This window comes from Papilio machaon, chromosome 6 (assembly GCF_912999745.1).
Source record: "Papilio machaon chromosome 6, ilPapMach1.1, whole genome shotgun sequence".
Lineage (NCBI taxonomy): Eukaryota > Metazoa > Arthropoda > Insecta > Lepidoptera > Papilionidae > Papilio > Papilio machaon.
This window is the reverse complement of record NC_059991.1, coordinates 33012-44748: the sequence shown is the minus strand read 5'-3', so window position 1 is coordinate 44748 and position 11737 is coordinate 33012. Positions and strand designations below refer to the sequence as shown.

At 48.9% G+C, this 11737-nt stretch overlaps 1 protein-coding gene across 1 annotated transcript; it reads right to left on the bottom strand.

Annotated features, from left to right (window-relative positions):
• Nucleotides 1-1982: 1982 nt before the first annotated feature.
• LOC123721076 lies at nt 1983-5073 on the bottom strand. Its single transcript, XM_045678375.1, has 3 exons — nt 4449-5073; nt 3680-3922; nt 1983-2620 (listed from the first exon to the last, which is right to left on the bottom strand). Exons 1-3 carry the CDS (start codon nt 5071-5073, stop codon nt 1983-1985), a joined length of 1506 nt encoding a protein of 501 aa, XP_045534331.1.
• Nucleotides 5074-11737: the final 6664 nt, after the last annotated feature.

Here is an 11737-nt window from a genome sequence, read left to right as displayed (position 1 = left end):
GCTCGCGTAAGTATACGTTTCCTTTAACTCTGCATGCTTTTTTAAGTTGTTATTTAATTCTTCCATTTTTGCGCTATTTTCTTTTAGCAGCTCGGAGTATTTTTCCATTTTCATAATTATATCTGTTTAGGCCAAACACAGATGGTTGGTTTTAATGGTTTATTTTCGGATTACAAAGTTGCAAAAAGACAAATTATACGGTGCGCGTATGCATCGGCAGCCGGTTGAGATTTTGAGTGACGTTTTTTCACCCGCACGCCGCTCCGCCCGCTTATAGGGTTGCCCGCATCTCGGGCGCGAACATCCTCCCCGGGTTGAACACCTTTGTTCAAAGAAGCAGTGTGATGGGCCCACGGCTGTGAAGAAACAGATGTAAGTGGTTGTAATGGAAGAGTTGTGGTAGCAGAGTGACGAGAAGGTTCTAGTCCAAGGGAAGAGGACAGATGTTTTTGTAGCTCCGTAGAACAGTTTTTCCTTTCATCTTTAGTTCTGCCACTCTTGAGCCTCCATCGACGCCAGGATAAATTTTGGTGACTCGTCCCAATGGCCACAGTAGAGGAGGTTGACCTGCTTCCTTCAATAATACAAGAGTTCCGACAGATAGTTGTCCTGTTGAATGGAACCATTTAGTTTTTGTTTGAAGTAAAGAGACGTATTCTTTAGAAAACCGCTTCCAAAAATGCTGCTTTATATAATTGATTCTTTGATAACGCTGCAAATGCTCGACCTTCATGTTTGTAACCTGTGGATAAGGTACAGATAAGAGAGTTCGTCCGATTAAGAAATGAGAAGGAGTAAGAGCAGAGAGGTCAGCGGGATCAGATGAGAGAGGGGTAAGCGGACGGGAATTCAAAACGGCTTCAATTTGAGTTAGACAAGTTGTAAGTTCCTCATATGTAAAGTTAGTCATTTGAATCAAGCGCCTTAAATGGTATTTGGTAGAACGAACCGCTGCTTCAGCAATTCCGTTAAAATGGGGAGAATATGGAGGGGCAAAGGAAAATTGAATGCCCTGCTGAGCAACCTCCGAAGGCAGGTTTGAAGTCTGTAAAAATTGTTCCAACTCCTTGGAAACACCAACAAAGTTCGTAGCGTTGTCTGACAGAATGGACTGAGGTTTGCCCCGACGAGCCACAAAACGGTTCAAAGCGGACATGTAGCCTTCCTTGGTCAGATCTGTAACAAGCTCGATATGCACAGCCTTGACTGCAAGGCAAACAAAAATACACACGTATGATTTTATAAGCTTACAACCTCGCCCTTTCCGGTCAGCTATCAGTATTGGTCCGGCATAGTCGACACTGCAATGTAAAAATGGAAATTCTAAGTTAGTACGAGAAATTGGTAATTGTCCCATGACAGGTTGTATAGTTGTATTTTTATATCTGAAACATCTTAAACATTTTTTTACGATTACTCTAGAAAGCTTTCTGCCCCCTAAGGGCCAATATAATTGACGAATATTTGCTAAAAGCAGTTGAGGCCCTGCGTGCAATAAATCGAGATGGTATTTTTGAAATAATATTTTAGTGACGTGATGTTTACTACACAGCAAAATAGGATGTTTTATATTATATTCGTAAGGTGAGTTTTCAAGCCTTCCGCCTACACGTATGATACCGTCATTGTCCATGAACGGACTCAACGACGCAAGTCTATTCTTACGAGGTAACGATTTACCCTTTTGTAGCAAAACATATTCATCGGGAAACATATCAATTTGGGCATTCTGCATTACGACCTTAAAGGCCTGATCTAATTCGTCCTTCGTAGGTAAACCGATTCTTTTGTTATTTTTGTTTTTAAGGTTATACACAAAACGTTGAACATATGACATTACTCTTACAAGACGATTGAAGTTAGAAAATTTGACTAATTACTGACAACATAATACGTTTCGTTACCTGCTTGTTAACGTTAACGCACCTAAGACATTAGAATTATTTTTTAATGGTATCGTTACAATAAATCGACCTTCTTCGTCACGAATCGTATATCAACTTAAAGCTTTCCTCACAAGCTCGTTCTTCACTAGACAGGGCATGGCTCGAAGCGACGGAATCGAGTTCCCAAAACCTTTTCAAATTGTTGTCAAGATCTCTTATCGACAAATTACAAGAATGCGTAAAATTTGATGTTGTCTGTATTGGTAGTTGGCCTGTAACAATCCAACCTAATTTTGATTCAACTAACTTAGGCTTGTTTTTGCCTAGGTTAATTGATTTAGTACATATAACATCCCAGAAAACTTCAGCCCCGACGAGAATGTCGATTACTGACGGTATGTTAAACGAAGGGTCAGCTAGATGTAGATCTGAGGGCAACGAAAGTTGACTGATGTCTATTACAGTAGAAGGAAGTATTTTAGTTATCTCCGGTAAAACATAACATTCTATATTCGCTTTATACCTACAACATTGGGACTCGATTGTTAAGTTGCAAGCTTGTGTACTAGTTAACGATTGATTATTAATGCCATTAATTTCAGAACTTACAGAACGTGTAGATAATTTTAGTTTACTGCAAAGCGACTGCGTTATAAAATTTGCTGTACTGCCGTTATCGAGTAGAAGCCGTGCGTCCATGCTGTTGCCGTTGTCGTCAATCACTTTCACCATAGCTGTGGACAGTAAAACATGCGTAGAAGTAGTAAGTTGTATAGGAGCATTACTCGACAAAACGATATTATTTTCTTTGGCGAAAGAAATGGATGATGATGAATGATTAATAGGCAACGCAACACTAGAACTACTAGGCATTGGGTCTTGAAATGAAGTAGGCTTTGACTCTTCGCTGTGCAACAGCGTATTATGTTTACTATTGCAATATTTACAATGCGTTAATCTACATCGCTTAGTACCATGTCCGGGACGTAAACAGTTAAAACATATTTTTAACTCTTTCGCCTTTTTTAATCTTTCTTCAACCGTTAAACTACGAAAATGTTCACATGTAAACAAAAGATGATTTTTTGAACATAAAGGACATGACAAATTATAAGATTTAATGTTGTTATGTTTTGATTGTTCAAAGGAACGATTATTATTTATGTTAGATGCTATTATGTAACTGTTATTTTTCGAAATTGTTTTATTTACATTTGTATTCTGTTTATTTTCAATTGTTTCCAATAAATCAGCTTTGTTACTAATGAAGTCGCAAAATTGTTGTAAAGAAGGCGGTTTCGATAAGCCATTACGATATTCTTCCCAATGTCTACCGGTTACTACGTCTAATTTGTTTGACATGATGTAAACTACAAGCGTATCCCAATACTGCGTCGGCTCGTTCAATGTTTTTAACGCTCGAATATTTTTATTAATTGTATCAAGCAAACGACGTAAACAAAGACTCGATTCTTTGACAACCTGTTCAACATTGAACAATGCCTGCACGTGATTATGCACTAATAGACGACTATTGTCATATCGATCACATAGCAACTGCCACGCCATTAAATAATTGTCACCTTTAAAATCTATGTTCGTAATAATGTCGAGCGCCGCACCCGAGAGCGAGGCGCGTAAATAGTGGAATTTGCTTATGTTATCGATAGAAGCACTACTATGAATTAATGATAAAAATGTATCCCTATACTCAAGCCAGCACTGATAACTACCATGAAAGCGAGGTAAATCAATTTTAGGTAAGCGAATAAAATTGTGTTGGAATGATTCACCTGCTTGTTTGCATATCGAACCTGCAACAGAGCGGCCGTCATCTGCTGCACCATCTCTGCACAGCAGATTGCGCGCTTGCGCCATCAGCGCGTAATAACGCTCTTCGAATTTTGAACGTTCCTCGTATTCGTCCTCTGGCTTGTCGGAACACACTTCAATCTCCACCTGTAATTCATCGAATTGATCGTATAATGCCTCGTATTTATTTAATCGACATTGTAATTCATGTTGAAGTTCGGAGACTATGCCGGAAGCGCCAATTGAGCTAATATAATTGGAGAAATTTGTAAGCTTGGCTTTCATGCCACTACGTTTGCGAATTAAAACATCTAGTTGGGCCATTGTTGAATTAAAAGGAAAAAATTATCGATAAGAATTACGAAAAAAAAAAAAGAAAAAAAAGTGGGTACTTCACTATATGGTAATTAGGCGCTCGTAAATGCATAAGCGTAAAATTGAACAATTAACACAATAGGAAGCCAATTATAGAGGATTTAGAAGGGAAAATATGGAACGAACTCACTTTATCTTCCCCTGTCCACACGGTACTTCCTTTGTCTTGATGTCTGAAGTTTGACTCCGGCGGCCGTTGAGCCGATGTCGCGATAATTTGCTGCACTTCGTTCGCTCCAAACGTATTAAATGAGTGGACTGTATTTTCGTTGTTGATTGTTGAGGCTCGATGGACCATTTGTTTAGGCCAAACACAGATGGTTGGTTTTAATGGTTTATTTTCGGATTACAAAGTTGCAAAAAGACAAATTATACGGTGCGCGTATGCATCGGCAGCCGGTTGAGATTTTGAGTGACGTTTTTTCACCCGCACGCCGCTCCGCCCGCTTATAGGGTTGCCCGCATCTCGGGCGCGAACAATATCTGTTTCTCTTCTTCTTTGGTCCTTTTCCGTTTCTTTTTCTCCCTTTTCTTCCACTTGTTCTTTCCTTACTTTGCTTCCTTGTTCCTTTTTCTGTTCCGCTTCCAAAAATAGATGATACAATCTCTCTGCTGCTTCGTGTATGTCTTGCTTTATTTCTGTCTTAGTATTTCGCGTAACATTTAAACAGTGGTTAATTTTTGCCACGCATGCCTTTGCTTCTGTTTGGTTGTTTAGGTATTTTTTGGCAGGTAGCGGCTGTGATTGTGATTGTTCCGCTACTTTTGTTATCTTTGTTTGAATCATCCTTTTTGCAGCTGTCTCCGTGTCCGCTATTTTTTGAGGCGAGCGAACGCGTTTATCTTTGTCTTTGTCTTTTTCTTCTGTATTCCCGGCCTCCCAATCTCCGATACTCTTCCTCACCTTTGAGATTCTCTTAGGTGAGGTGTCAATGTTGAAGGTCTTGTCTGTCACCGGGACGGGGGCCTCGTCTTGATTTTTCGCTGGAGTGCGGAACATTTTTTCCAGGGGGATGCGTCAATAATTAACTTATTACTAATTTGGTCAATAAACCTTATAACTAATTATTTACAATGTCAATAGACTTTATAATCTAGTTGTCAATAGACCTTTTACTTATTACTAGCTATTTGGGCAATAACCCTGTCAATAACAATTTAAAACTTAAGCTAATATTGACGGGCAATAACCCCTTCAATATACTACAGCTAATTAATTAGGGCAATAACCCCGTCACTAATTTTATTTCTAAAACTTATAACTAATATTGGTGGCAAAAGCCAGATCAATATAGTAGTCGGACACTCGACTTTGTTAATTTATATTCACTGCCAGTTCCGAGAGTTTCGCCTATGAAATAATTTTGTAAATAATAGAATAAAATAAAATTAAAATGAAAATAAAGTAAAAATAATAATTTTTTAAAAACAATTCTAAAACTTTAAAAATTTAAAATAAATAGGAATATTAATGAATTGAATTTAATTTAATTACAATTTAAGTAAACTAAAACTTTTATAGTATTAGTATTAGTTAAACTAAATAAGTAAGTTCAACTTAAGACTAATTCTACTAAAAGTTAAAAATCTCAATAGACTGAAAATAAAATAAAATAAAATAAAATGATAAAATAATTAAATTTTTAAAACTTTTAAAATCTTTAAAATATTAAAACCAAAATTTCAATTAAAACTTATTTCTAGGCTTAACTCTATTAACTACGCAGTATATCACAGTTTGTCTTAGTCTATATGCACAAAAGTACCAGTTATAATAATAATAATAATAGTTAGATAATATAATAAAAGTAAACAATAAAAGATAAAACGATAAAAACAATCTATTTACAATATGACTAAGACGTCAAGTCGATGTCCTATTAATTAAATGTTTATTTTCCCACGAGCAGGTGCGCCGGTTCTCACGCTAATTACCCCGTGGGAAAAAATGTCTCGGCGCCGGCGCGTGAAGGAATGTTAGCGCCGGCCGGCACGCGCAGGAATGTTGGCGCCGCCGTGGGAGTAATGACGCCGGCGTGCGAGCGGTGCAGGTGCGCGGTGATTCACACTTGTTTACGTTTTCAAAACTGATTTTACGTAAGTTGATTTTCAAATTGTCCACTTTAAATTTTGACTTTTCCACTGAGTTTTTCCACTTTTATTATTCTTAACACCCTAAAATTACATTTAGTACAATAAAAACAACACTTAGTATAATCTTAATGTCTCTAATGAACACTTAAAGTTTTGTTAGTTTTTAGTCCTTTTTGAAAACGTAATTTCACCGTGTTTGCTGAAGTTAAAAAATCTAATTTTGATATCAATTTGTTCGTCTTGAGACGCCGGTTTTTATGGTATATTAAAATATATATGTCACAGATCTTAATCTTCAGTTACGATTTTTTGAATTTGGTGTAATTTTTTGTAAACTTTCCTGTTTGATTTCTCCGTAACTAATTGTCCGATTTAATTTCTGCAAATTGATATCTGTTTGTCTCCCCAAGGGCTATACTAGGATGTGTGTCACGTGCTTCCCGGACACCAGGAACCAGGGCCTCGTGGCCACGCGGTTTTTGTTTTCATAGGTTTTCTTTAGTTTTTCGTCCTTGAAAAATCACAAAAACCGTACGAGGACCTAGGTCTCTGCGAGACCTATCCAATGATAGTTTAAAAACTATATGTCGCAGATCTTGTTTCGACGGCGGGAATTTTTGAAGATGTAATTTCTCAAAATTTTTTGTTTTTCGTCAATATAAATTTTTCTTTCACTTTTTCCGCCGCGAAAATTTCACTACACTAATCACTGAATTTTTGCGCATCCAATGATATATTGCACTTGTCACTTTGTAGGAATAATCCTGCAACTTTGATTTTTGTTCTGTTTTAAGCTTGCGGAGCGACTTCTTACAACTTCGTGCGTGTGTTCTCGCTAGGGCGGGCGGCGCGTGACTGGTTAGGTTAGGTTAGGTTAGGTTAGGTTAGGTTAGGTTTTTTTTTTTTTTTTGTTGACGCGGGGAATGCATTTACGCACTTCGCCGTCCGTGCTGCGGGGGCAGCAGGGACGGTTTCGTGTGGGACTCGCCGGCCGCAGAAGGCGACCGGAATACCCACTAAACCCCGCGGTGTTCTCCTTCGCCTGACCGGGCCGTGGCATCTACGTTAGTTTATCCACGACCCGGCTAGGGGAGCCCCTTGGTAGGGGCTCGACACGTGTAGGGAGGGGCTGTTTTTAACACCCCCTCCCATCACCCTATGATGCCCTCCCTCGGAACACAGGAGAGAGGGCATCCGCCACATTCGGCGCAGCAGGCCCCCCGGCCTGCCGCGCGTGGCCACCTCAAGTTGGTTGAAGGGCCGCGGCGTACCTCGTACGCCGGCGGCCCCTCGCTGGGGCCCTGCGGGGCGGCAGTGTTTCGCTGGCGCGTTCCCGTTCCCGCAGGGCTTCTCTCTTGGCCGCCATCACCTCGCGTGCAAACGAGGCGATGGCGGCCCAGCTCTGCTCGCTGCCGGCCATCGATCTAACGACGGCCGGCAGCGACAGATCGCGTCCTATTGCGCCAGTGAGTGTGGCGCGTTGAGCGTCCCAGGCCGTGCACACGGCGAGCGTATGCTCGGCCGTGTCCACGGCGCCGGTCGCGCAATGTCGGCAACCGGGATCCGACTCAATTCCCACAACTTCACACAGGTAACGGCCAAAACAGCCGTGCCCTGTGAGAAGCTGCGTCAGGAAGTAAGTCGGCTCCCGGTGCTTCGCCTCCACCCACTGGCGCAGGACAGGGCGGACAGCCTCGACGAGCCGCCTGCTCACCGAGGTGTCCGCCAACCTCTCCTCCCATCGCCGGAAGAGATCGTCACGTCCTTCCTTCCTCCAGCGTACGATCTCTTCCGGGAGGGGTTCTACACCTCTTTGTCGCATCAGGGCCCTTCTCCGGTAAACCTCCGCCAGGACCCCGGCTTCGAGGTCCCAAGGGAGGCTCCCGGAGATGAGGCACGCCGCCTCGTACGAGACGGTGCGATACGCTCTGGAGGCCCGCTGAGCCATGGTCCGCTGTGCACGTCGCAACAGGACCATGTTATCCTTGCTCAGGGGCCTCGACGCCCAAATGGGCGCTCCGTAGAGCGCCTTAGAGCGCACCACACCGTCGTATAGGCGGCGGCATACACCGCCCGCCCCCCCACAGTTGGGGAGCAGCCTGGCGAGCATTCCCGCATACTTCACCAGCTTTGGTGCAAGTATCCGGAAATGCTCACCGAACCCCCATCGGCTGTCGAGGACGAGACCAAGATATTTCATAGTCCCCCCGACAGCAATGGGGGTGCCGCTCACAACGATGGAATAGCCGCGGGGGGGCTTAGTCCGAGGCCCATGGAAGAACATGGCCTCGGACTTCTCGAGGGCCACGTTGAGGCCCAGGGCCCTGATGCGGCGCACCACGTGGGCCGTGCCCGCAGTTGCGAGCACGCCCGCGTCCCGGAACGTTGGGCCCCGCGCGGTGACCAGGGTGTCGTCGGCATAACAAAGAACTTCGACACCCCGGAGATTGGCACCGCGCAGAACCCAATCGTATCCGATGTTCCACAGGAGCGGCCCGAGGACCGACCCCTGTGGAACACCGCACGTCATGTCCCTGCGGACTACCTGGTCTCGGGCCGGATAAAATATGGCCCGGTCGACGAAGTAGTCCGCAAGGACTCGCCTGAGGTACCCCGGGACGCGGTGGTACCTCAGCGCCTCCGCGATTGTCGGCCAGGGGATCGTGTTGAAGGCGTTCGCGATGTCCAGCGACACCGCCAACAACACTCCCCCGTGGCCGACAACCTCCTCGACCCTGTCCCTGAGTCGGGTGATGGCGTCAATGGTGGACCGCCCGCGACGGAAGCCGAACTGGCCACCGCTCAAATTGGGCCCAACCGCCTCCATGTGCGCGACGAGACGCGCAGCGAGCACTCGCTCGAACAGCTTGCACGCCTCGTCGAGCAACACGATGGGGCGGTAGGCCGACGGCGAGTCGGCCGGGCGCCCGGGCTTCCGGAGAAGCACGAGCTTACCCGTCTTCCACCGCCGCGGGACTCTTCCGGACGCCAAGCACTCCGACAACAGGGACAGCGTCTCCTCCTGAAGGACCGGCACGACTTGGGCGAGGGCGCGCCCAGGGATGCCGTCTGGACCCGGAGCGCGGTTCTTCAGCCTTAGCTTCAGAATCGCGGCTCCGAGCTCGGCCTCAGATACGGGCGGGATTTCCTCGCCCGATACGGCCGGTCCCTCAGGATCCGGCGCCGCCATCCTCGGCGGCACCCACTCCTCCCTTGCCGGGAAGAGGGAGCTGACCACCTGCTCTGTGAGGAGCGGGTCGAGAGACCTGGTTAGCGGGGGGGCCCATGGTCGGAGCTTTTGGCTCACGATCTTATATGGGCGCCCCCACGGATCACGGTTCAGGCTCTCGAGCCACTCCTTCCAGGCTTCCTCCTTGGCGGCCTTTATGGCCGAGGTCAGCGCCGCACGAGCGGCCCGGTACGCGGCGAGCAGCAGCGCCTCTTGGTCGAGGTCCCTCCTACTTCTTCTGCGGCTGCGGGTGTACGTGCGGCGTGCCACCTGACAAGCCGTACGAAGACCGGCCAGGTGCGGTCTCCACCAGTACACCCGCGTTCGCGGGAGGGCCGGACCTGCGCGTCGCATCGCCGCGTTGCAGACGCGAGTCAGTGCTCCAGCTAGTCGCTCGCACCTCGCGTCTGCGTCCAGGCCGTTCAACGTGCCATTGGCGCCCCACCTCTCCACAATGGCCGCCTCCTTGGCCAGCTCCGGGTCCAGGGTGGACACCTTCCACCGTGGGCCCTCTCCCGGCAAGGGACGGTCCGGCGTTACAGCCGAAGCGTCCGCGGGGGTGGAGACCATGTCGAACCGGATATACCGATGATCCGACAGAGTCTCCACCCCCTCCTCCACTCTCCACCTCCTCGTGCGGCGAGCCAGTGCGGGGCTAGCGAATGAAAGATCCACGATAGACCCGCCCTGACTGCGCACGCACGTCTGGGCCGCCCCCCTGTTCAGGAGGACGAGCCCCGTGGACACCGCCCAGTCCGCCAGTGTCTCCCCCCTGAGGTCTGTCACCGGAGAACCCCATGCACTCGATTTGGCGTTGAAGTCTCCAGCGACCACCACAGGGGTGGGGTGCACATCGGCCACAAGAGCGCCGACTTCAGCGAGCATCCGCTCAAAGTCGGCAAAACTCCTGCTCGGCGCGAAGTACACCCCGATCACTGCAATGCCGCCCAGCGACGCAAGAACCCAACCGCGACCCTTTGTTATACTTTTGAAGGGTGTGGGGCCCGTGCGTCTCCAGGCGACGATAGCCACCGAGTCGTCGCGATCGCCCGCCCAATCATCGCGGTCGCGGACGTAGTACGGCTCGGCGACTATGACTACGTCGATCTTCCACTGCGCCGCGGTCTGTATCAATAAATCTTGAGCCGCGACGCAGTGGTTGACGTTCGCCTGCAGGATCGAGACACTGGGGGCCATTATTACTGGGCGGTGTCCATCGCCTCCGTGTCAGCGGCTGCTGTAGACGACGAGGCGGGGGGTCCCTGATTGCCCCCGCCTGTCTTTTTCTTGCCGCCTCTATTGGGGGGCCGGTTCATCGCTGGACACTTCTTGTGTCCCAGACGATGACCGGCCTCCACGCCCTCCGACGCACAAATTGCGCAGGAGGGCTCCTCCTTGCACGACGCGGCCTTGTGGCCCGGCTGGCCACATCGGAAGCACAGCGCGCTGCGGTCGACGCCGCAGTCGCACTGCACCCCTAGGTGGCCGGGGACCAGGCAGCGGTAACACCGCTGCGGCCGCGCCTCCAGGAGGGTTGCCCTCACCGTCGACCAGCCGACCGTGAACCGGCCGGCGTCGACGATCTTCTTGGCCGCCAGGACGGGGCATTTCACCCACACGGTGCCCTGGCGGCCAGGTGGGCGATTTATGGCGCCCACCTTCACACCTTCGGGAGGGCAACCCCCCAACTTCGCCACTTGCGCCGCCACCGCCTGGCTGGTGGCCGCATCGCCCAGACCGGAGATGCGTATCTCAGCGCAGAGCTCCGGTCGGGAGACGCGGGCCACTTCACCGATGGTCGCCCGCAGCTTGGCCGCCAGTTCATCGGCCTTTTGGCCCTTGTCGGCGCCAGCCACCTCCAAGACTCGGCCGCCGGTTCTCGCCGTGCGGAACCTGAGCCCCTCTATGCCCAGGGCCGAGAGGTCGACAGACTTCTCGGCCTTGTCCAGGACGGCCTCGTAGGTCGTCATGGACCCCTCGGGTAATGTTATGACGACTGCTGCCGTTTTAGGAGCACGCAGTCGCCGTCGGGGGGCCCTCTTCCTCTTCTTCTTGGATGCGGCGGGCGTCGCGGGGGCTGTTGCCGCCTGCTTCGGGGCCTTCGCCTTCCGCGTCACCACGTTCCAGGCCTCCTCAGGTTGGGACTGGGGAGCGGGGGGCGCCGGCTCTGGCTTGCGGGCGGCCTCGGCCTCGCGGGCAGCCAGGCTCTTCTTGCCCTTCCCCTTACCCTTTTTCGCCGCCGCGGCATACGTCGCAGCGGGGACTGGGGTCGGGGCGGGCATCGGCTCTACGGCCGGGGCGGGCACTGGCTCTACGGCCGGGGCGGGGGCAGCGCGCTTCG